Here is a 22,150-nt window from a genome sequence, read left to right on the forward strand (position 1 = left end):
CACAGAGGGCTGAGACTGCTGCTCTGCAGCTCCATTGCAGGGATGTTGGGATGGGGTTAGTGGGCAAAGCCCCCTGTCCCTTTGTGAGGGTAGCATTTGGGAGCAGTGCTGGGTCCTTGCCTGGCACCTTGGGGGAACCCTAGAATCCTCCCTGCTGCCGTGGTCCATGGATGGAGGGAGGTGCTGGGTGTGCCCCAGGAGCCAAGCCCTGCCCCGCAGGCTGGCTGTGTGTCCATCCTTGTGCTGCCCACACTGCCCTCCTGAGGCTCCGAGGGGTCTGGGTCTGTCTGGAGCAGTGCTTGTAGATGCCAGCGCCCGCCTGCGCCTGCCCGGCTCCCCCCGACTCTGCTCTCGGCTCAGCGCCCTCGCCACTTTGGCCACATCTGCACTAGGCCAGGCTCGTGTCTGTGGTTGCTGACAGTGGGTAACGATGATGCACTTTACAAATAACGTGGCTTGTAGCCTTTGTCATAATAAAGTGGTAGCGAACCCCCTCCAAGGGCTCTCTGGCCTCTGTTACCCTCGGGAGCAGCTGCCGGTGGGGTCTGTGTCCCCTGCCCCTCCTCTCCCTGCCCCGGGCCTCCTTGATGGAAGCTCCAGAGCCCAGTGGGGTTTGTGAGCAGCTCCCAGTGCCACCGCTGCCTGGATCCCCACTGGCTCAGGTGTGCTGGGAGAGCAGGGGCTGTGTGAGAGTAGGGGCATAGCAGGAGCTGCATCCAGCCTCTGCTCTTCCCATCCCACATCCCACTCTGGGCACGGGAGTTGCTGTTGTCCATGCGGCCGAGCCGTGAGCGAGGCGAGGAGCTCCCGGCTGCCAAAGGGAGGGCAGGGGAGCATCAGCCGCTGTCATTCTGCCTTTATTTGAGTATCTTCACATCTCGGTCAACGAAACAGGCTTTGTAAAAAGAAGGTGCCCAGTGGAGCTCGGCCGTTGGGTGGGTAACGGCGTTTCGGTAACGTCGCCTTACCACAATACAGCGAGTGAGCGGGAGCGTTCCCGGGGCTGGAGGGGACCGGCACGGGGCCGGCCCCGCGGACGCAGCCCCCGGAGGAGCTTCCCGTTGGATTTTTATACAAACGGAGAGAATAAAAAACCCGGGTGTAGTGGAGAGCATCCAGAGAGGAGCCGTTACCGGAGCGGGCGGAAGCAGCAGCGAGGGGCAGTGGCATCATGCGCAGGGGCGCGGGCACGGGCGGTTATTGCTGGGTCCTCGTGGCTCTGGCTGAAGCGAGCAAAGCAGCGGCTCAACTACGTGTGAGCGGGGCGGCGGGGCCCGTGCGGCCTGCACCGGGGCTCCCCGCGGGGCAGAGCGGGCGCTGGCGCTGGGGCCCGGCCGCGCTCCGGGGCCGGTCCTGCTCCGTGGCGGGTGTTGGCAGTTCAGGAGCGCTCGGCCCTTTGGTCCCGCGATGCTCGCTCGGCCCCAGGGCTGTGGGGCTGCGAGCGCATCCCACCCCCGGGTACCACTAATCCCCTTTGGCCTCCTCCAGGATCTGGGGCAGGTTCTGGTCCTTGCGTGCCGGGAGGGGTTTGGCAGCACTGCCGTAGTCCTGGATGGCCTTGGGCTCGTTGGTGTGGTAGGAGCCCTTGTAGCGGTGGTGGTAGAAGTAGAGCAGCACCAGCAGCCCCCCGAGCAGCAGGAGCAGGAAGATCACAACTGCAGGGATGAGGCAGCGGTGAGGGGCTGGGGGGGTGAGCAGAGGGCCAGGGCAGGGGTGGGGGGCACCGGCCGGGTGCTTCACTTACACCCGATGATGATCCCGATCCAGCCATCATCGTGCACGTGGGGGAAATCTGTGGGGACAGAGAGGCTGAGACCCGGCTGCAGCGGGGTCTTGTGCTGCAGCATCCCCTCTGCAGCTGATGCTTGCTGGGGTGGGGGGGGACCCATCACAGCACCTACCTATGTCCATGTACCAGGGGTCCATCTCGGGAGGGATGAGGATGGTGGTGAGGGGGAGCATGGAGGCACAGTTGGACTCCACCAGCTCCCCACGGATGCTGTAGGGCTTCAGGACACTGGTGGGGTGGAAGATGGCTTTGAGAGGGACGAGAGTGTTGAACTTCACCCCGGAGAGGCAGCCTGAGAAGCCGGGCGTGTTGTAGCGCTGGATCTCGGGGTCGATCACACCGGTCTCTGGGGGGGCACAGAAGGAGAAGGCTCATCCCCTGCAGAGGGCAAGGACCGTGCTGGGCAGAGAAGACCCCAAGTCCCCAGCATGGGAGTGGGCAGGCGCGGGCAGGACGCAGCTCACCCATCACGCGCCCCAGGTACAGGTTTTTGGGTGAGTCCAGCTTGCTGTCCACGAACAGGGAGAACTGCTGCTCCATCACCGGCAGATAGTCCACCTGGGGACAGGGACAGTGCCAGCTTCTGCCTCCCACACCCTGCCTGTGCCTCACCCGAGCCCCACAGCCCCCCACAGCCTATACCTGCGTGTACAGCGTGCGGTGCAGGCGGGTGATGTTCACCCTATGGGGCCTCCCGTCTGTCACTGGCTTGGTGGTGAGGGCGAAGACGTAGGGGCTGGTGCCCAACTGGTAGCGCAGCTGCAGGCTCCCTGTGGGCAGAGTGGGGCCATCGGTGGGGCTGGGGCTCTGGGCAGTGGGTCCAGCCCCTCCGCAGCGCTGGTGCCTGGCACTGGCAGGGAGGCCCGGGGAGGTCCCTGCAGGCTCCCTCACCGTCATCCTTGATGAGCACAGCCATGTAGTCCTTGACGAAGGTGCTGACGTAGAGCAGCACGGCGGGCGCGGCGGTGGTGCTGAAGCTGAAGCTCACCTCCTCGCTGGTGAGGTTGTAGCCGGGCAGGGGCTGCCAGGGGCTGCTGATGATGCTGGCAAACTCGCGGGCAGCGTACAGGGACATGGGCAGGATGTTGTACCGCACCCAGGTGCCCTCCTCGAAGTAGCCGCCGATGTCTGCGGGGCACGCGCAGGGCGATGGGAGCACCGGGGGGAACACTGGGGAGCCCCATCCCAGCCCCGGCGAGGACCCCGCGCTCACCGTGGTTGCAGAAGGGCCCGTCGAAGGCAGAGACGCTGCAGTTGCAGCTGTAGTGGCTGTAGCGCTCGACGCAGAGCCCGCTGTTCTGGCAGGGCACCGGCGGGTCCTGGCAGTGCCCGGTGCAGTTGACCCGCACGCCCTCGGTCTCGTTGGCTTTGCCCTCCAGGTTGAGCGTCACCCCGTTCATCCGCAGCGCCCGCAGGCAGCCCAGGAACGGGCGCATCTTGTGCTCCGCCGCGCCTGCACCGGGGCCGAGGGTGAGCGCCGGCGGCACACGGGGAGCGGGGCAGCGGGGATGTGGCCGCGGCTCTCACCGACATAGAGGGGTCTGTCGAAGTCCAGGCGCACGAAGCTCTGCGGCGGAGCCTGCCGCACCACCCAGGGCACTTTGTCCACCCGCAGCCGCGCCAGCTTCACGTTGAGCTCAGCCTTCACCTGGTGCCACTCGTCATCGTTCCAGGGCACCGCCGACCGCACCGTCAGGTTCTCGTCCCCGTTCCCGATATCGTAGGCGAACACCACGTCCCTGGTGGCTGCAGGGACCCAGCGTTGGGAACAGCCCCCGGTGACCCCCCCCCTTCGCCCCCCTGCCCGCCCGTACTGTTGAGCTCCACACGGATGTAGTTCCGGGAGCCCGGATTCTCCAGGAAGACACCGGATTGAGCGGTGGTCTTGAAGTAGAAGGAGATGTCGAGGCTGTGGTTGGCCTGGAAGGTGGGGAAGAGCAGGGCTGTGCCCTTGTTGAAGGAGATGGTGTTCCAGGTGTTGCCTGTGGGGAGCGGGAGCGGTGAGGGACGGGCATGGACCACCACAGTCCCAGCACCCCATGGCACCCGCTGCGGGTCCGGTCACTCACGGTCTCCGTAGCACCGCAGGGGCCCCAGCAGGAACTGGGCTTCGGAGCCGGTGCGGTTGGTGTCTCCAACCACAACCTGTGTGACGGGCAGGTGGTCCACGAAGGTCAGCAGACCCTTGTCCGTCCTCCTGCGCATGGCACACGTGTCGGAGGGGCCGTTCGTGCCCCCTGTGCCCCCGTCCCTCCCCGCCAGCACTCACCACAGCGCGTGGTCGGCGTCGCAGTTGCAGAAGTACTTGGGGTCAGCGCAGTTCTTGTCCAGGCCGCAGGCGCAGCGCTGGATGCCCGGCCGAGAGCCCCCCCAGTAGTAGTGCCGCTCGTCGTGACGGCCCATCCAGAAGCTGAAGGGCAGCCCGGCTGCGGGCACAGGGGAGGGTGAGGATGCAGTCCCGCAGCGTGCTCCCACCGTAGGGCCCCGCAGCACGGCCCCGCGCTGCAGCCCTGCTCCCCACGCTGCTCACAGGGGGTGTTGAGCAGGCGGGAGCTGTAGCAGTGGAGCTCGATGCGCTGCTCGCAGTACTCGGAGGCGTTTGCCAGCGCCGACACCTCGGCCCAGGAAGCGTTCCAGTACTCCACAGCGCCCAGGTAGGGCTGGTCCACGCTGGAGCCCGTCACCCGCGTGGCGTAGTGGCGGTTGTGCCGGATGATGGTCCACGCTCGGTCCTCTGCGGAGGCACAGGGATGCTAGGTCCAAACCCCAGACCTGCCTGCTCCCTCCATCCTGCTCCAGCCCCCATACACCGGCACAGGCTGGGCACTGGGGGCACTGGGTAGAGGGGGGCACCCTCCCGCTGCCCCCACCTCGGATGTCGCAGTACACGGTGAAGGGCTTGAGCGGCCCGCTGCCATCCGGGTCAATGGTGTAGTTCCCTGAGGTTTTCCCACTGACCCGGTAAGCATCGCACGACTCCTTGTAAAGGGCTGGAAGAGGGAAACAGGGCTGGGATCAGCGTGGGGGGGGGAGTGAGAGCACTGCAGGGGCCCGTGCTGCCCCCCACCCCGACACCCCTGGCTCACATTTGTGGCAGGTCTCTCCCTTGTACCCTGTCAGGTCGCAGATGCACATGAAGTCATCCCAGGACTGGATGCAGCGGCTGTCATGCTCGCACAGGTTGGGGGTACACCTGGGGGTGCAGAAGGCTCCTGTCCTGGCACCAGCACAGCCCCCAGTGCCCGCCTATGCCCAGCCAGCACCCCCGTCCCCACCGATACCTGTCCGTGATGCCACAGACGTTGAAGAACACATTGAAGTACTGCCCCAGCCGGTGCTGCTCCAGCAGCTCCATGTCCACGGGCTGCATGTCCACGTTCAGCATCTGCAGGCAGCCGTGGAAGGCCGTCTGGTTCGAGCGGCAGCCGGTGACCGAGGCCGGCTTGGGGCAGCCTGCAAGGCAGAGCGTGGTGAGCAGTCCCCAGGCACCCATCGCCCCGGTTCCCCCCGCCACCCACCTCCGAAGAAGTACTGGCTGCCGGTGCGGAGCTGGAAGGGATGCGCCACCCGGAACTCGGCGCCATCGTCATCATCGATGGTCACCACGGCCGAGCCGTCCCGCGCCACCAGCTGCACCGAGTGCCAGAAGCCGTCGTTGAGGCGATGCCCTGTGCAGGGGCAGGATCGTGCATCAGAGATGCTGCCGCCAGCCTGACCCCGGCCCCACGCTGGCTCCGCAGCCCACCTGCAGCAAACTCCAGCTTCTTCTTGCCGGGCTGGGCGATGGAGACGTTGATCTGGCCCTCGCTCAGCACCACCTCCAGGGAGCCCAGGCGGTCGGCGAAGCTGGTGTAGAGCAGGAGCCCGGCGGTGTCCCAGGAGCGGAAGCGGAAGCTGACGGACAGGCGGTTCCTCCGGGGGATCCCTGGCACCTGCACGTAGTTGTTGATGCCGGCGAAGGTGATGGGGTTGTACAGCTGGTCCCGGCAGTAGTGGCCCACACTGCCCTGGGGGCGACCACAGGAGGTGGTGAGCAGCGGGATGCCCCCTCATCCCATCCCATCCCATCCCATCCCATCCCATCCCATCTCATCCCATCCCATCCCAAACCATCCCCACAGCCCTGGCCCCAATCAATCCCGATCAATCCCATTGCCTGACAGAACCAGCAGATGCCCCGGGCCAGGAACAACCTCCCGCGGTCAATGCAGTGCCGCTCGGCTGAGCACAGCCGCTGCCTGTCCTCACGTCACTCCATAGTGGGGCTGAGGACCTGGTCCTCCTCCAGGAAAAGGGTCCCCCCACAGCAGGGATAGGGCCCCCGGGCAGGGGCTACCACCCAGGGCTGGACCTCGAAGCGGATGTTGGGTCTCCGGTGCCGGGCCAGGTCGGCGATGTTGACCCCATTGAAGATGATGTTCTCCACGCAGCCACGGAAGTTTTGCCGGTAGGTGAGGTGCTGCTTGTCCTGGTCAATCACGCCCCCAAAGAAGAGCTGGGGGGCAGAGGGAGGGGGTCAGCCCCTTGCTGGGGTTGCTGTGCATCAGCACCCTGGCAGCTCCCTGCCCACTGCACCCACCTCCGTGTCGAGGTCGAGCTGGTCGAAGGTGCCGTGGCAGCGGAAGCGCTTGACCTCCCCGTCTAGCGTGAGGTTGACGTGGCGGCCGTAGCGCTCGATGTGCAGCGAGTGCCAGTGCTGGTCATCCAGGAGGCTGCCCACCGTCACCGTCGTGTGGCCCTCGGTGGCATGCACCGGGCTGCTGCCTGGGGATGGGCAGCCTCAGCTGGCGGCTCCCCAGTGCTGTGTCCACCAGCCCTACATCCCTCAACCCCGGCTCACCTAAGCTGATGTGCAGGAAGAGCTGAGCCTGTTTGAGCTCCACTGTGATGTAGTCGCCCTGCGCGCCCTCGCCGTGCATCAGCACCCCATCCTGCTCAAGAGTCTTGAAGTTGAAGGAGATGTCATCCTCCATGGTGCTGATCCTCTTGGCCCGGAAGCGGTAGGAGATGGCATCATCCCCATCGAAGTAGAGCACATGGGACCCTGGGGAGAGCAGAGTGGCCCCGGTCACATCACTGCCAGCAGCAGCAGGCACCTGGCATGGGGAATGCTCCATCCTGTTATATTTCATGTCAGAGCTGATGACTGCAGACCGCTTGGACACAAGCCCTTTGGGAAAGGGTTCTCCAGACGTGCTGGAGCCAGGGGCCAAGCGGAGCCCACCCCATGCAGGGCTGCTGGAGCCCCAGCTCGGGTACTCACGATAGGGGCAGCCATAGAGGCCCAGGCGCAGCCCGATCTTCCCCCGTGGGTTCCAGGCCACCGGGATGATGCGGATGTAGCGCGCGAGGATGGGGTAGTGCAGGTCGTGCCGCACCACCCCGCTCTCATTCACGTTCCCGAAGAATGTCTGGGGATGAAGGGCCACCATCAGCACCTCGCTCCAGGCCGTCGCCCATCCCAAGGATCCCCCTCCCGCAGGGACCCCTGGGCAGCCCTTACCCAGTTGCTGCCCTGCTGGAAGAAGGGTTTCCAGCTGGTGGGGTGGTCTCCGTAGAGCACGATGTAGCGCGTCAGCCAGTCGTAGGTGTTGAAGGTCCCCTGCGTGGCCACTGCATTGATCCGGTGCTTTTGCATCAGGTCGATCTGGAGCCAGGGTTGCTTGTCCCGGGGGTCAGGGGACCAGCCGCTGGTGCCTGCAGGGGGAGCGGCTCAGCCCCACTGCAGCACCCGGCTGTGGGTGGGAGCTGGAGGGCTGCGGGGCTCACCCCCACCCCGGCCCCACACGAGGCAAGACCTTGCGGGGGACACCCCCTGCCCATGGCTCTCCCCCGACCCCGTCTGCACCCCGGTCCCTGGGTACTCACTGTGCAGCCGGGCAAAGGTGGCCGAGTAGAAGATGCTGTATCTGGAGGAGGCACCGAGGGACCAGGAGTACAGGGAAGAGACGAGCTCATCATAGCAGGGTCCTGCGGGGAGAGTGGGGCTGGGGCCGGGCTCGGGGCCCTGCGGTGACCTCTATGGCTCTGGGGACCCCGGGACCCCGCGGGAGCTGCGGGTCCCGCTCCCGCTCTGCCCTCCCACTGCAGCGGAGCTGACACACCTCTGCGGGCCCCTGCGCCCGCACCGGCCGCCGCTGCACTGACGTGAGCGCCGGGAACCCCCCCCATACGCTCCGCCCAGGGCAAACCCCCCCGAGACGGCTCCAGCCGGGTCCCGAGCCCCATGCAGGGTCCCCCCAGTCCGGGTCGGACGGGACCGGGGAGCCCAGGAGCATTTGCAGCACCCCCGGCCTTAGTGCTGGGCCAGGGCAGCCGCGCTGCGCCTAATGCTGCATCACCCCTGCCTGCACCGTCCCTGCCTGCACCGCCCCTGCCTGCACCGTCCCTGCCTGCAGCATCCCTTGCCTGCAGCATCCCTGCCTGCCCCATCCCTTGCCTGCACCATCCCTTGCCTGCAGCATCCCTGCCTGCCCCATCCCTTGCGTGCACTACCCCTTGCCTGCACCGTCCTTCGCCTCCACCCCCCGCAGCCCGCTCGTCCTCAGACAACCCCGGCCCCTGGGGAAGGGGCCAAGGGCTCCGGCTCCGAGGGGCCGCAGGGACCAGTCCGGTGCCGCCCCGCGGCGGGGCCGGTACCCGCGGTGGCGATGGCCGAGGTGCCGGCGGTGCTGGCGGAGCGCGGCCGCTCCGGGGATGCGGCGCAGCGGGGCGGGCGCTTGGGGCATCCCCGGAGGCTCCGGGCCGGTCGGTGCCACCGGAGAGGGGCTGCGGAGGGGGAGGACCGGGGAAGGGCGGGGGGGAGGGCGCACGGACGCCTGTGTCCGGGGGTGACCTTGGGGACGATGCGGACCGGGACGTCGGGGGAGAACGGGGGATGCCCGGGGAAGAAGGGGCGATGCCCGGGAGAACGGAGGTGAGGGGAATGGTGCGGCTCAGGGGTGCGGGGCCGGGCAACGGGTGCGGTCCCGCAGTGCGGAGCGGCCGCTTCCGGGGCTGCGGTCCCACTTACGTGCGAGGCAGCCGGGCCCGGGGCGCAGGAGGCCGGTGCAGGCGGCGAGCAGGAGCCCGAGGAGGCGGCGAGCGCTCATCCTGGAGCGCCCCGAGCGCCCTCGGCGCCGCCGCTCCCGGTGCTGCAGCCGCGCGGCGGAGCGGGGCCGGCGGCTCCGCCCACGGCGGGAGGCGGGGGGGGCGTCCCCGGGACCGGGATGCGGCGCAACGCAGAGCCACGGCCCCCCCCCCCCCGCTCTCCCTTGTGCCGCGCCCCCGAGGGATGCTCCTCGGGGTTAAGGTTGGGGATGAGAACAGGGACGTGCAGGGAGCTCCCCGGGTGTTACCGGGTCCTGGTCTCGGTGCCCAGAGCCTGCGGTAGCCGGGAAGGGAGAGGGGGGGGCTGGAGCGGTGCCCCCAGCGCACCCGCAGCAGATGTGGCAGCAGTTTGTAATCAAGCCGCAGATTAAGGTCTGCGGGTCTCGGGGCCGCCTGTCTCTCTCCAGTGGTGCAGAAGATGGGATTTATCCTGTCTGTTCCCAAACATCCCCAGACACCCACAGAGGGGACGGGAGGGGGGGTTGGCAGCCCCGTGTCCTACATATGATGCCTGCCCCCCAGACCGCGCAGTGCCCTGTGTCCCCCTGCTCTTGCGAGCCCCTCAAACCCAGCCCCGAGGATGGGGCGCACTGGGGCCCTGGCGGGGCTCGGTGTGGGCAGCTCCCGGGTGCTGCCCACCCGTCCTGGGCAGCGCAGGGCAGGGCTGCGGGTGCCAGGGCCGCTTCCTGGGGCTGGCAGGCGAAAGAGGGAACAGAAACCCGCAGGTGGGGCGAGGCGGGGGGGGCTGGCAGGGACCTTGCCTGGCTGCAGGCAGCAGGAGGGCCGAGGGCAGAGCTGGGATAAGCCACGACAGAGACGGCTGTAGTGGGGAGAAAGGGGGATTGAGGGATTACCACAGCAAATGGATGGAAGCCGGTTAAAGCTGGGGATCAGTTTGTTCCTCCCTGGGGAGGGGAAAGTGGGGCCTGTGCCCTACAAGAACTAAGCTGCTCCTTAATGAGGAGCTGGGAATTCTGTTGTCAACAACCAGGAACAGGGTACCCAGTGCTGCAGGGCTGCGGGGTACAGGGCAAGGCTGCGCTAGGAGCAACATCCTGCGGGTGCCCAACTCAGCTCCAGCCCATGCTCACCTCCATGGCCCTTCCTCTGCAGCTGGGAACCAGGCAGCCCTTGTGGGGCAGGAGCCACAGACAGGCCCAGTAGGGTCGGGATCTCCCAGCACCGGATGCCCCCAGCAGACCCTGCTCTCCCAGTCTGTCCCCCAGCCCCACAGGACAGGGGCTGAGCAGTGCTGCTATTTCCATCCCCAGAGCACAGGTGGTAGCCACAGAGTAAAAGATGCAGGATGCGCTCCAGAGCAGGGTCACGTTTGCCTCCCCGCCCTCCTGCCCAGGGCTGGGTCTGAGCTCTGCACCCATCTCAGTATCGGGAGCTGCACGTGGTCAAACCACAGCCTGCAGAGTGCGAGACACCGAGGGCTCCAGACCCAGCAGCCAGGGGAAGGGTCCCATTGCACCATGGAGGAGCAGGTGAGGGCTGCAGGGAGAGGGGCTCGCTGGAGCCGGGGGGACACCCCCTTCACTGCCTTCTTCTGTTGCTTTTAAACGGCTCTCATGAGCTGGGTGGGTTTGGGCTCAAAGGCAGAGCCCCAGGAGCACGGGGCAGTGCCCAATGCCCCAGGACCCCAGGGCCTGGAGCAGGGAATGGGCTGCAGGAGCTGCTCTGAGTTCACATCCCAGCTGCAGCCCTGGAATGGGCGGGGAGTCAGGCTCACTGGTGGGAGCTGTGGTGAAGGTGCTGTCATGAGGCTGCTCTGAGTCAGAGCCGTGCTGGATCCTGACCTCCACGGCAATGGGGTCCCAGGAGCAGGGCTGTCCCTCTGCCCAGAGCAGGGCCAAGAGGCTGGGAGCTGGGAGCACTGTGCACAGCTGCCTGCGGGCTGGGCAAGGCAGTGGGACCCCCCAAGACCTCCCTGGCTGGGAGCAGGACTGAGCAGTTGCGGGGCTGTCAGCACTGGGGTCCCCAGGGTGCTGCATGGGTGCTCTGGGCAGGTCCATCTGCATAGGGCAGCTGGGGCCGTGGGCTGGGTGCTGAGCCCCTGGGGAGCTGAGGAGCAGCACGGTTTGTTTGTGGGGTGTGGAGCTGCACCGGGGACGCCACGGCTGGGGTCACGTCTCCACCAGCTCTGCACCGCAAGTGCCTGCTCCTGAAGCTTGTGGTTGCTCTCACAATGACTGAGCACACAGTGAACCTCCGTCTGCTTGGGGTGGGTGTGAGATGGAAACTGCCTGAGTGCAGGGCAGGGTGGAGGAGGCTCCCTGGGTACGAGCATCCCTGACAGCCTCCTCTGCGCAGGTGACCCCCAGCCCCATCCCCATGGAGCTGACAGCCACCACCGACTTCTACCCATGGGAGGACGGGGACTCATGGGAAGGGAGCATCCTGCCCGAGCTCTGTGAGAAGCAGGCGGTGCAGAGCTTTGCCCGCACCTACCAGCCTGCTGTCTACCTGCTGCTCTCACTGCTGGGCACGGTGGGGAACGGGCTGGTGCTGCTCACGCACACCCGGTACCGCCGGGCACACAGCATCACCGACGTCTGCCTCCTGCACCTCGCCCTCTCCGACCTCCTGCTGCTCCTGACGCTGCCCTTCGCTGTTGCCGACACGCTGCAGGGCTGGTCCCCGGGCGCAGCCACCTGCAAGGCGCTGCAGGGCCTCTATGCCCTCAACTTCTACAGCGGCTTCCTCTTCCTCACCTGCATCAGCCTGGACCGCTATGTGGCCATCGTACGGGTGCCGGCCGCCTGCCGCCTGCGCCCACGGGCTCGCCGCCACGGCTGGCTAACGGCGGGGCTGGCCTGGCTGCTGGCCACGCTGCTGGCCCTGCCCCAGTTCATCTACGGCCGAGTGGAGCAGCACCAGGAGCTCTGGCTCTGCCGCGTCATCTTCCCCCGTGCGGTCTCACGCGCGGCTCGAGGGGCCACCAACCTGGTGCAGGTCGTGCTGGGCTTCGCGGTGCCCTTCCTGGTGATGGCGAGCTGCTACGCGGCCGTGGCACGGACGCTGCTGGCGGCCCGCGGTGCCCAGCCCCACCGTGCGCTGCGGGTGCTGCTGGCCCTCGTGCTGGTGTTCGTGGCCCTGCAGCTGCCCCACAGCCTGATGGTGCTGCTGGACGCGGCCGAGCTGTTGGCCAGCTGGGAGGTGAGCTGCGCCCAGAGCCGCCGCAAGGACCTGGCGCTGCTGCTCACCGGCGGGCTGGCGTACCTGCGCTGCTGCCTCAACCCCCTGCTCTACGCCTTCCTGGGCCAGCGCTTCCGCAGCGAGCTGTGGCTGCTGGCCAGCGATGCCGGCTGCGTGGGGCCCCTTGACCAGCGCTGCCCCGGCTGCACCAGTCCCCGCCGGCGCACGTCGCTCTCCACCTGCCCCGATGTGGTGTAGGGATGCGGTGCCCATGGCCGGGACAGGGACCAGCACCCCGGCGCTCGCACCCTCCGCGGCTCCCTTGGGTCTGTGCATGGCAGAGCCGATGTCCCACACGGTGCTTGCGCGTACACAGGCAGAGGGAAGAGCGGCCCCACAGAGCCCGTGAGCCCTGCAAGTGCCTCTGCTGTGCAGTGAGCTGCTGGCCTGGGGGGACCCTGCGATGTCACACGTGTTTCAGGGGACCGCGTAATGTCATACGTGCTTCAGGGGATCATGTCCTGTCACATGTGGTCTGGGTGCCGTGCAACGCCACACGTGCTGCAGGGGATGATGCGGTGTCACGCGTGCCCTGCGGTGCAGTGCCGTGTCACGCGTCCTGCGGGGCTGGGCGGCTCCGGTGGGCCCGGGCTGGTTCCGACCCTCTCAATAAACCCCGCTCCGATCCCGATGGGTGAGCGCCGTCCCCGTGCGAGCCGGGGCTGCCGGTTGGGGGGGGGCGGGTCAGGCCGTGCCCACCGGTGCTGGCCGGGGATGCCTGCAGGCGGCAGCAGAGCCCCGCGCTTCCCTGCCCCTGCCCCGCCCGGTCCCGCGTTCCCTGCCTGGGCTCTCCCGGGTGCGGGGCGGCTCCGGCAGCCGTGGAGCGGGCGGGGAGCGGCTGCGGGCGGAGGGACCGGGCCGGGAGCGGGGAATCGCGGGGTGCGCGGTTCCCCCGGGGGGGGGGGCAGCTGGGGCGGGAGTGGGGCCGAGCTCAGGCCGCTGCCCCCGCGGTGCCGGAGGGGCTGCGAGCCCCGGGGCTGGCACCGTGCGAGGGCACAGACCCCCGGCGCCGTGCGGCTGCAGCTGGGTGCCAGGAGCGGGACGGGGCCTGGCTTTGGCCCCGCCGTCCAATGCGGTGTCCGCCGAGGAGCCAGGCACGTGGGGGAAGCACCTCCTGGTCCTGCCGGGCTGGAGGCTGCTTCCTGCTCACCCCCAGGTCCCTCTCGGGATTAGCCCAGCGTTCCGATGGGAGAAGCTGTCCTGGACCCTTCACCTCCTGCTGGGCCGGAAACACCTTTACTGCTGACTCAGCATCCGCATCCCTACGGTGAAGGGCGCGGGTGATGGGACCCTCATCCCCCACAGCCCTCGGCTGACCCTGCTGATGGTGGGGCCAGATTCAGGCACTATCTTCCTGCCCTGGCCCCACGGCAGTGCTGGGCTTGGCCCCGCAGCGGTGCTGCCTTCTCCTCGCATCGCTGTGTCCCCCACCACGGCTCTGTCGTGGAGCTGCTGCCTGCTCTGCCTGCCCCAATGGCCCCGCAGCAGGGCTCAGCCCCTGCGCAGGCTGTGTGGGAGGAGAGCTGGCAGCGGCGCTTCCTGCGTGCGCATCCCAGCACCCGGCTCCCGCAGACCGTGGTGACCCAACAGCTGTAGCACAGCCAGAGCAGGGGCTGATGCGCTTAACCCCTTCTGGGGCTCTGAGAGCAAGGCCAGGGCCCAGGCACCGGCACAGCACCCACGGCACCAGCACCCACGGCCCCTCTGCTGCCAGGCAGAGCCCAGGGCCAAGCTGAGCTGTGCTGCTTTGCTGCGGCACCAGCTGTGACCCCACCACGAGCCCCCAGTACCCGCTCCCCATGGTGGCAGCACCAGGCCAAGCATGGGGCCCTCCAGCCCATGAGCTGCCGCTGGCACACGCTTGGCACTGGCACCACACCGGCTGAGCTGCCATCCCGGGATGGGTGTTGGTGCTGGGGCATGCGGGGCAGCGCATGGCACCGGTGCCGTGGGGCTCGACGTGCAGACGGTGAAACCCCGGGGCTGCTGGAACGAGCACACTCTGCGCACTCTGCCTGGCACGGGGCCCGGTGCCGGTACCGGGGAGCTGCGTGCGGTGCCCGTGCTCACACCGGGCTCAGGCAGTGCCTGGTGCCCACAGCACCGGCCCCGCCGCAGCCTGCCCCCCCCCCCCGGTGCTCCTCCCGGTGCTCCCCCCCCGCCCGGCAGATGACGCAAGCAGCGGCCCCGCCGCCCCGGGCGCGCTGACTCCGCCCCGGGCCGCGCACGGCGATTGGCGGCTGCCGGTGACGCGCCCGGCCCGGCCCGCCCGGGGCGGCGGCGGGGCCGGTCCCGGTTGTGGCGGCCGGTGCGCGGCGGGGCCGGTCCCGTCCCGGTGCCGTCCGGTGCCGTCCGGTGCCGGCGGGGCGATGCCGTTCCCGGGCGGGCTGTGGTGGCTGCTGTGCTGCCGGCAGGGCTTCACGCTGCTGCGGCGGGACTACGGCGAGGCGGACCGGGAGGCGGACGGCGAGGAGGAGGAGGAAGCGTCCTTCGAGCTCCGCGCCCAGGGAGACCAGGTGGGGCCGGTACCGGCGCCGGGACATGCACCGGGGCCTCGGCTGCGCACGGGGCGGCGGGACCGGTGGTGGGTGCGCGGCTCGGCCCGGGCCCCGCGCCTGCCCGCGCACGTCCCCGCGGGTCCCCCCGTCCGGGCTGCCCTTGGCGCGTCCCCGCGTGGCGCGGGGGGGTCCCGGAGCTCGGAGGCAGAACCGAGGGGCGCGGGCACCGCGCGGTGCAGGGCTGCGAGCGAACCCGGGGCGCTGCCGGGACGGGCGGGCAGCCCGGGGGATCGGCAGCGCCGGACCCGCACCGGATCCGGACCTGCTCCGTGCGGCGGCCGGGGGTTGCCTGAGGTGCGTGGAACCGGCTCGGCACGGACCGGCTGGAGCGGCCGGGGCTGATCCCGGCCTGCAGCACCCCGGGAACACGTGCGGGGAACGGGCCTGGATCTCCCCGCTCCGGTCGCTTCCTCTGTTTATAGAGAAGCGGAGCGGCGGAAACCGGCGCTTCCTCCGGCCGGGCTGCGTGGGGAACGGGGTTAGTGCGGGGCGGCGGGGGCAGCCCGGCTCCCGGGCGCTTCTCCTGCCCATCCCGGCTGCCTCCTGCCCCGTCTGGGGGTGGTGACGCTGTCCCGGTTGCTGCGGCCCCTTTCCCGGTGCCTGCTGCACGGGCCGGAGCCCCCCACCCCCGCTATCCCCTGCCAGCGGGCCTCCCACCGGGACAGGGGACAGCGGCAGGGCTGGAGCTGGGCCCGGTGACACCGGTGGCAGTGCCAAGGGCACGGCAATGGCAGGAGCTGTCTTTGGGCTGCTCAGGTCCCATGGGCCGGGGCTGGCGGGGGCGGCCGTGACGCCGGCTCCCTAGGGAGCCCGTCACCGTGGCCAGGGCTCTTTGGGAACCGGCCGCAGCGGCTGCCCCTTCCTGGGAGCGTGGGAGCAGCTACCCCGACCCTGCCACCGCGGCTCCGCTCCGGGTTATTTATATCCTTGAGAAGGAGCCGCCATGGCCTCGTCCTCGCGGGGGTAAGGAGCTGGTCCCATCTTGGTGCCTGCAGCCGTGCAGCAGCGTGCAGGGTCCTCGGCAGCGGGACAGTCACCGGCCCCATGCAGTGGCCCTGTGCAACAAGTGCCCTTAATGCCCCGGCTCAGCAGCGCCGGCGCTGGGCCCTGGCACAGCCGCACCTGCAGCAGATCCCCCCTCCCTGGCACTATTTTTAGCAGCCGTCTCCTTTCTCCGCCGCGCTCCGGCAGCCGCTCCCCCGGCCGCCCCACCGGGCACTGCCGGTGCCTGCCCGTGCCTGGGCTCTGCCTCGTGTCCCAGCACGTGCCCCGGGCTCGTCACGTGAGCGGCACCGTCCATGCCGAGCTGCGCCGCACGAGGAGGAACCGGGCCCTGTCCCGCTGCGGGGCCAGGGACTTCCCTGCGCCGCGTCCCACCGCCGCGGGCAGGAAGTCAGTGGCCCCATTACAATGGGACTTTGTGCCCTAAGCGCATTACTCAGCACTGACCTTGTGCAATGCTGCACGGTGTGCAGCCGGCCGGGTCAGCTGAGGACACGCAGCCCGAGCGCCTGCCCCGCACCCCGGAGTGCCCCCGTGGCTGCCGTGGGGACACCAGGGCTCCCGGCCCCGCTGCAGCAGGACTGAGCCTGCCCCTGTAGGCCTGGAGCTGGGCTGGCGAGGAGGCGAGCAGACACTGGGTGCCAGGCGGTGACTGTGGGGCTGAGACATCTCCTTCCTCCCCTAGGGGTCCCTGGAGGTGAGCCTGAGCCAGCCCACCCGCAGCAGCAGCGGCTCGGAGCGGTGAGTGATGCCCTGTGTCTGTCCTGTTTAGGCATCCCATCCATCCCATCCCATCCCTTGCGTGGTGCTGCAGGGGCTGGAGGTCTAGGATGCACTGGTGCTGGCGTGTGCTGCACCATCCTGCCCACAGGGCCAGCACCAAGCTCTGCTGGTCTATGGGCTAGAGCAGAGGCTGGCAGAGCTGGGATTGCCATGCTCTGTCCCCATCCCCAGTGCATCGTTGGGCACATCTCCATCCCTCTGCCGTGCTGATGGCTTGCCTGCTGCAGGCTTAGCCAACAGGGGCTCTGCTGGAGCCAGGAGGCTCTGCCGGGCCGTGTCCACCAGCAGAGGCCATGCCTTGGGGCAGTGCATGCCCAGGGATATGGGGTGCCGGGGGCACAGGGGCCTGCTCACTCCCTGGCCTCCCAGTGCCGACACGGCCGCCAACATTCCTTCCTGGTTGTTCATTTTCCGAATTCCTTGGCAGGGCCACGACTGCAAACAGCTTATTTTTAGCCAGGGTCATCTGCACCCGATGGCTTTGCTGCGTTCCCACCGTGGGCTTGTGGGGTGCCCAGAGCCCCTCAGGACCGGGATCCTCCCAGCCCCTAGGCCAGGTCCCTGCTCCAGGGCTGTGCGAGGTTCCGGTGGGCACCAGCGCTCAGCCCCGGGTCACCCTCAGGTCCCTGCTTGTCGCAGAGGAGATGCGCAGCCTCATCGTGGAGAAGGGCCCAGAGCCAGTGGAGGATGACCCCGATGCTCTCATTAAAGGTGGGTGCAGCCATGCTGGGCACCGGGGCCTCCGGAGCAGGCAGATCATGCTCTGAGCACGTCTGGGTCCCACCCCAGAGGCACGGGGAGCACTGGGCAGACGCTGCCCTGCACCAAAGGGCTGGTGGGATGGATGCTGCTGACGGCAGTAGGAGCTGAAGCATCATCCCCTTCCCAGGCTGGCTGCAGCGGGAGGTGCGGGGAGGTGTGAAGACCCCCTGGATCCGGCCTCGGAAGTACTGGTTCGTGCTGACACCCGACTCCCTGGACTACTACAGCAGCAACGAGAAGGGGGCCCGGCGGCTGGGCTCCCTCGTGCTCACCAGCCTCTGCTCCGTGCTGTGGCCAGACAAGCAGACCTACAAGGAGACGGGTAAGGCACCGGCAGCCATCAGCTGGGGAGCACCTTGTGCCCTGGGTCACCCTCCCAGCCCGGGGGTCTCCATCACCCAGAGGAGGGGCTGTGCCCGGTGGTGGGCAGCGGGTGAGCTGTGTCCGTGCCTCTGTCCCTCGCAGGCTACTGGAGCGTGACGGTGTTCGGCAGGAAGCATTGCTACCGCCTGTACACGGAGCGCCTGAAGGAGGCCGTGCGCTGGGTGTGCGCGGTGCAGAAGGTCATCGACAGCAAAGCGCCGGTGCAGACACCCACCCAGCTGCTGATGCGCGATGTGGAGGTGAGCCCTGCGGGGCTGGTGTGGGGGGGGTGGTCGGTGGGGCCTCGTGTGCCCTGGGGTGGTGGCGTTGGTGGGTACCTGTACCCAGTGGTGATGGTGGGTACCTGTGCTGGGTAGGGATGGTGAATACCTGTGCTGGGTGGTGATGGTGGGTACCTGTGCCCAGTGGTGATGGTGGGTACCTGTGCTGGATAGGGATGTTGAATACCTGTGCCGGGCAGTGATGGTGGGTACCTGTGCTGGGCAGTGATGGTGAATACCTGTGCTGAGCGGTGATTGTGGGTATCTGTGCCAGTGGTGATGGTGGGTACCTGTACCCAGTGGTGATGGTGGGTACCTGTGCCAGTGGTGATGGTGGGTACCTGTGCTGGGCAGTGATGGTGAGTACCTGTGGCGGGTGGTGATGGTGGATACCTGTGCCAGTGGTGATGGTGGGTACCTGTGCCGGGCAGTGATGGTGGATACCTGTGCTGGGCAGTGATGGTGAATACCTGTGCTGAGCAGTGATGGTGAACACCTATGCTGGGCAGTGATAGTGGGTACCTTTACTGGGCAGTGATAAGTATCTGTGCTGGGCATTGATGGTGGTGGGTACCTGTACCCATCTGTGATGGTGGGTACCTATGCTGGGTGGTGATGGTGGGTACCTGTGCTGGGCGGTGATAGGTACCTGTGCCAGCACTCAGCCAGGCAGCCCCTCTGCAGCTGAATTCATTGTTTCACCCTCCCAGGAGCACTGTGACAGCCCCGAGGTGCTGGAGCAGATCTACCGCTGCAACCCCATCCTGCGCTACACCAGCAGCCCCCTCTACGCTCCCCTGCTGCCCTTCCCCTACGGCAGCCTGGACCAAAGCGGTGAGGGGCAGGCGGGGGCTCAAAGCTGGGCTCTGTGCAGGGCAGGGGGGCACTGAGCCCCGGATGCCTGGGTCTTGAGGGGGGCTGTTAACCCCGCTGCTGTCCCGCAGCCCCCGGGCCCCGCAGCTACACGGCGCTGCGCGACGAGGCCGTGAAGCTCTTCAACTCGCTGCAGCAGCTGGAGTCGGAGCGGGACCCGGTGCCGCTGATGCAGGGAGTCCTGCAGACCTGCCTGGACCTGCCGCCGCTCGTGGACGAGATCTACTGCCAGCTGGTGAAGCAGACCACGGAGCCGCCGGCGCCGGGCGGGCAGGGAGACCTGCACTACTGGCAGCTGCTCACCTGCATGAGCTGCACCTTCCTGCCCTCCCCGCCCGTCCTGCGCTTCCTGCGCTTCCACCTGGACAGGCGAGTGCCGGCGGGGCACCGGGCACCGGCTGCGGGCAGGGAGCCCTCACCGGGTCAGTGCTGCTCTAACCCGACCCCCCCCCGGTGCCTATGCAGGACAGAGAGCCGGTTCCCCGCCTCGGAGATGGCTGAGTACGCCTGCTTCATCCGGGAGGCGCTGCGGAAGACCAAGGGGCGGGAGTGCGTGCCCTCGCTGGAGGAGATCCTGGTGCTGATGCGGCGGCAGGAGATGATCTGCACCGTGCACTGCCCCGGGGCGCCAGCCTGCAGCGTGGCCATCAGCTCCCACACCACGGCCCAGGAGGTGATGAGGGGCTGCAGGCACAGCGGGTGTGGGGCATCCGACGGGAGGGGCTGGGCAGGCAGCGAGCTCCTGTGGGTCTGCCCCCGCTGAGCCCCGGTGGCTTTGCCCACCTTGAGCTCAGTGTCCTTGCCCCTTGCCTTTGTCTCCCCCCAGGTGGCCCAGGAGCTGGTGTCGCGGCTGGGGCTGTCCCAGAGCCCCAATCTCTTTGCGCTCTATGAGCAGTCCCGGCGGCGGGAGCACCCCGTGGGCAGCGCCACGCTGCTGGCTGACGTCCTCACCAGGTTTGAAAAGTAAATGTCCTGCTCTGCTGCCTATGGGGAAGATGGGAAGGGAAGGGAAGGGATGGGATGGGAAGGGGTAGGATGGGATGGGATGGGATGGGATGGGATGGGATGGGATGGGATGGGATGGGATGGGATGGGGTAGGATGGGATGGGATGGGGTAGGATGGGACGGTGCAGCGCCCCCCTGCCCGCCCCCATGCTGATGGGGCCAATCTCTTCTCCTGCAGCCTGGCCGGGGAGGAGCGGGAGCAGGACCCGCCGTGCCGGCTCTGCTTCAAACACTACGGCTTCCTGGACACGGACAATGTCCCGCGGGATAGCCTGGAGTTTGCTCTCCTCTTTGAGCAGGTGAGAGCCATGATGGGGTGGCAGCACCGAGCTGTGCCATGCTGGGATGGCTGTACTGTGCCATGCTGGGATGGCTGTGCTGTGCCATGCTGGGATGGCTGTACTGTGCCATGCTGGGATGACTGTACTGTGCCATGCTGGGATGACTGTACTGTGCCATGCTGGGATGACTGTGCTGTGCCATGCTGGGATGGCTGTGCTGTGCCATGCTGGGATGGCTGTGCTGTGCCATGCTGGGATGACTGTGCCATGCCATGGTGGCCATGCCATGCCATGCTGGGATGGCTGTGCTGTGCTATGCCATGGTGGCCATGCCATGCTATGGTGGGATGGCTGTGCTGTGCCATGCCATGGTGGCCATGCTGTGCCATGGTGGGATGGTCGTCCTGTGCCATGCCATGGTGACTGTGCTGTGCCATGGTGGCCTTGCCATGCTATGGTGGGATGGCTGTGCTGTGCCATGCCATGGTGGCCTTGCCATGCTATGCTGGGATGGCCAGGCTGTGCCATGCCATGGTGGACATGCCATGCCATGCTGGGATGGCTGTGCTGTGCCATGCTATGGTGACTGTGCTGTGCCATAGTGGGATGGCCGGGCTGTGCCATGCCATGGCGGCCATGCCATGCCATGCTGGGATGGCCGTGCTGTGCCGTGCTATGGTGACCGTGCTGTGCCATCGTGTGATGGCCATGCCATGCCATGCTGGGATGGCTTTGCTATGCCATGCTATGGTGACCGTGCCGTGCCATGCTGTGTTGTGCTGTGACGGCTGTTCCATGCCATGGTGGCCATGGTGACCATGCCGCGCCGGCTCCCGCCGCCCTCCCGCAGGCACACGAGATGGTTCTTCGGGGCTACGTGCCCACCTCGGAGGAGACGCTGCAGACCTTGGCCGCGCTGCGCCTGCAGAGCCTCAACAGCGACTTCTCCACCCACGCACCCTTCCCGCGCCTGGAGGAGCTCTTCCCGCCGCAGGTGCTGCACGCGCGGCTGCCGGCCCCGCGCCACCGGAGCCCCGCCAAGTGCCGGGGCGCGCGGCTGCGTGCGGGGCTGCTGGCGGGGGGGCTCTGGGGGCAGGCGCTGGCCAAGCAGCGCGCGGAGCGGGACCAGCGCCTGCGGGGCCGCCTGCGGGAGGAGGGTGCCAGCACCATGGCCGCCATCCTGGAGAAGTGGAAGCTGCTGCAGGGCATGGGCCGGCCCGAGGCCATGGCCGCCTACGTGGCGCTGGTGCGCGAGTGGCCCGGCTTCGGCTCCACGCTCTTCGACGTGGACGTGCGTGCGGTGAGGCACGGGGGGCTGCGGGGATGGAGGCTGGGAGGGGGGAAACCGTGGCCGGTGCAGCTTTGTGACCCCTCTGTCCCCGCAGAGCCCCGTGGGGGCCGCGCCGCAGCGGCTCTGGCTCGGCATCGGTGCCAAAGCCGTTTCGCTCTACAAGCCCGGGGAGCCCGAGCCCTTGGACAGCTTCTGCTACGGGCGCATCTCCTCCTTCGGCGCCTCCGACAGCGGCACCTTCCGCATCTCCGTGGAGGACCGGGACCTGCTCTTCGAGACCTCCCAGGTAAGGGGGCTCCATCCCCTCTGCACCCCCCTGCCCCACGCACGCTGCCCCCGGCTGCCCCGTGTCCGCTCTGCCCGCAGGTGGAGGAGATCGCGCAGCTCCTCAACACCTACCTCGCCTCTGCGGCCGCCCGGCAGCCGCCGCTGTCCCCGGAGCCGGCCCCCAGCCCCGCTGCCTCTGACCCCACCGCGCTGCCCCGGGGGCTCTGCCCCGCGGCCGGGCCCTGGCAGCACCCGCCGCGGGTGGGCTCCTTCCCCAGCCAGCCCGGTGCGCGGTGCGGGCCCGCAGGGTGCTCGTGACGGCCGGTCCGAGGTGCAGCTCTGTGCTCGTCCGCAGCGGCTCCGGAGCAGGGGCCGGGGCTCACCCCCCCCCCCCCCATCCCCGCGCCGTCGGTGCCTTTCTGGTGACTCCCTTAATTTATTTGGAGCCCCCCCGTCTCCCAGCACTTTCCCTGGAGGGCAGCGGGTCCCTGCGCTGCCCCCAGGCCTGTCCCTGTCCCTGTGCCCCGGTGCCTTCGCCTCCAGCGCCCGTGCAGCCCGGCAGCTCTGCCTGTGTGCCGGCACCGGGCAGCGGTGCTGCGCCATC

At 68.2% G+C, this 22,150-nt stretch overlaps 3 protein-coding genes across 3 annotated transcripts; 2 read left to right on the top strand and 1 right to left on the bottom strand.

The window, feature by feature from the left end:
• Positions 1-1,349: 1,349 nt before the first annotated feature.
• Positions 1,350-8,984, bottom strand: CNTNAP1 (contactin associated protein 1). The gene is made up of 24 exons (XM_061367020.1): positions 8,802-8,984; positions 7,658-7,759; positions 7,293-7,486; positions 7,053-7,200; positions 6,630-6,833; positions 6,369-6,553; positions 6,141-6,284; positions 5,535-5,796; positions 5,308-5,457; positions 5,071-5,242; positions 4,876-4,982; positions 4,660-4,779; positions 4,320-4,523; positions 4,059-4,215; positions 3,859-3,986; positions 3,604-3,771; positions 3,317-3,535; positions 3,003-3,242; positions 2,681-2,917; positions 2,432-2,559; positions 2,254-2,347; positions 1,902-2,135; positions 1,745-1,792; positions 1,350-1,655 (listed from the first exon to the last, which is right to left on the bottom strand). Exons 1-24 carry the CDS (start codon positions 8,878-8,880, stop codon positions 1,465-1,467), a joined length of 3,915 nt encoding a protein of 1,304 aa, XP_061223004.1. The 5' UTR covers positions 8,881-8,984; the 3' UTR covers positions 1,350-1,464.
• Positions 8,985-10,097: 1,113 nt separating this feature from the next.
• CCR10 (C-C motif chemokine receptor 10) lies at positions 10,098-12,340 on the top strand. Its single transcript, XM_061367055.1, has 2 exons — positions 10,098-10,368; positions 11,195-12,340. Exons 1-2 carry the CDS (start codon positions 10,357-10,359, stop codon positions 12,275-12,277), a joined length of 1,095 nt encoding a protein of 364 aa, XP_061223039.1. The 5' UTR covers positions 10,098-10,356; the 3' UTR covers positions 12,278-12,340.
• A 2,017-nt stretch (positions 12,341-14,357) lies between these two features.
• PLEKHH3 (pleckstrin homology, MyTH4 and FERM domain containing H3) lies at positions 14,358-21,866 on the top strand. The gene is made up of 13 exons (XM_061367022.1): positions 14,358-14,595; positions 16,325-16,380; positions 17,045-17,133; positions 17,312-17,506; positions 17,650-17,807; positions 18,539-18,662; positions 18,773-19,070; positions 19,167-19,374; positions 19,528-19,664; positions 19,886-20,006; positions 20,839-21,288; positions 21,374-21,565; positions 21,646-21,866. Exons 1-13 carry the CDS (start codon positions 14,449-14,451, stop codon positions 21,862-21,864), a joined length of 2,394 nt encoding a protein of 797 aa, XP_061223006.1. The 5' UTR covers positions 14,358-14,448; the 3' UTR covers positions 21,865-21,866.
• Positions 21,867-22,150: the final 284 nt, after the last annotated feature.

The sequence above is a fragment of the Neopsephotus bourkii genome, unplaced genomic scaffold, assembly GCF_033783945.1.
Source record: "Neopsephotus bourkii isolate Nb327-2 ecotype Australia unplaced genomic scaffold, CSIRO-AGI_Nbou_v1 NB_1370, whole genome shotgun sequence".
NCBI classification, from domain to species: domain Eukaryota; kingdom Metazoa; phylum Chordata; class Aves; order Psittaciformes; family Psittacidae; genus Neopsephotus; species Neopsephotus bourkii.

Coding starts and splice junctions, on each gene's coding strand:
- CNTNAP1 (XM_061367020.1), bottom strand. CDS start 8,880: ATGAGCGCTCGCCGCCTCCTCGGGCTCCTGCTCGCCGCCTGCACCGGC. Junction 6,554..6,629: donor CTTCCTGCACATCAGCTTAG/GTGAGCCGGGGT, acceptor GCCCATCCCCAG/GCAGCAGCCCGGTGCATGCC. Junction 2,136..2,253: donor GTACCTGGGGCGCGTGATGG/GTGAGCTGCGTC, acceptor GTGCCCCCCCAG/AGACCGGTGTGATCGACCCC.
- PLEKHH3 (XM_061367022.1), top strand. CDS start 14,449: ATGCCGTTCCCGGGCGGGCTGTGGTGGCTGCTGTGCTGCCGGCAGGGC. Junction 17,507..17,649: donor GCAGACCTACAAGGAGACGG/GTAAGGCACCGG, acceptor TGTCCCTCGCAG/GCTACTGGAGCGTGACGGTG. Junction 21,289..21,373: donor TCGACGTGGACGTGCGTGCG/GTGAGGCACGGG, acceptor CTGTCCCCGCAG/AGCCCCGTGGGGGCCGCGCC.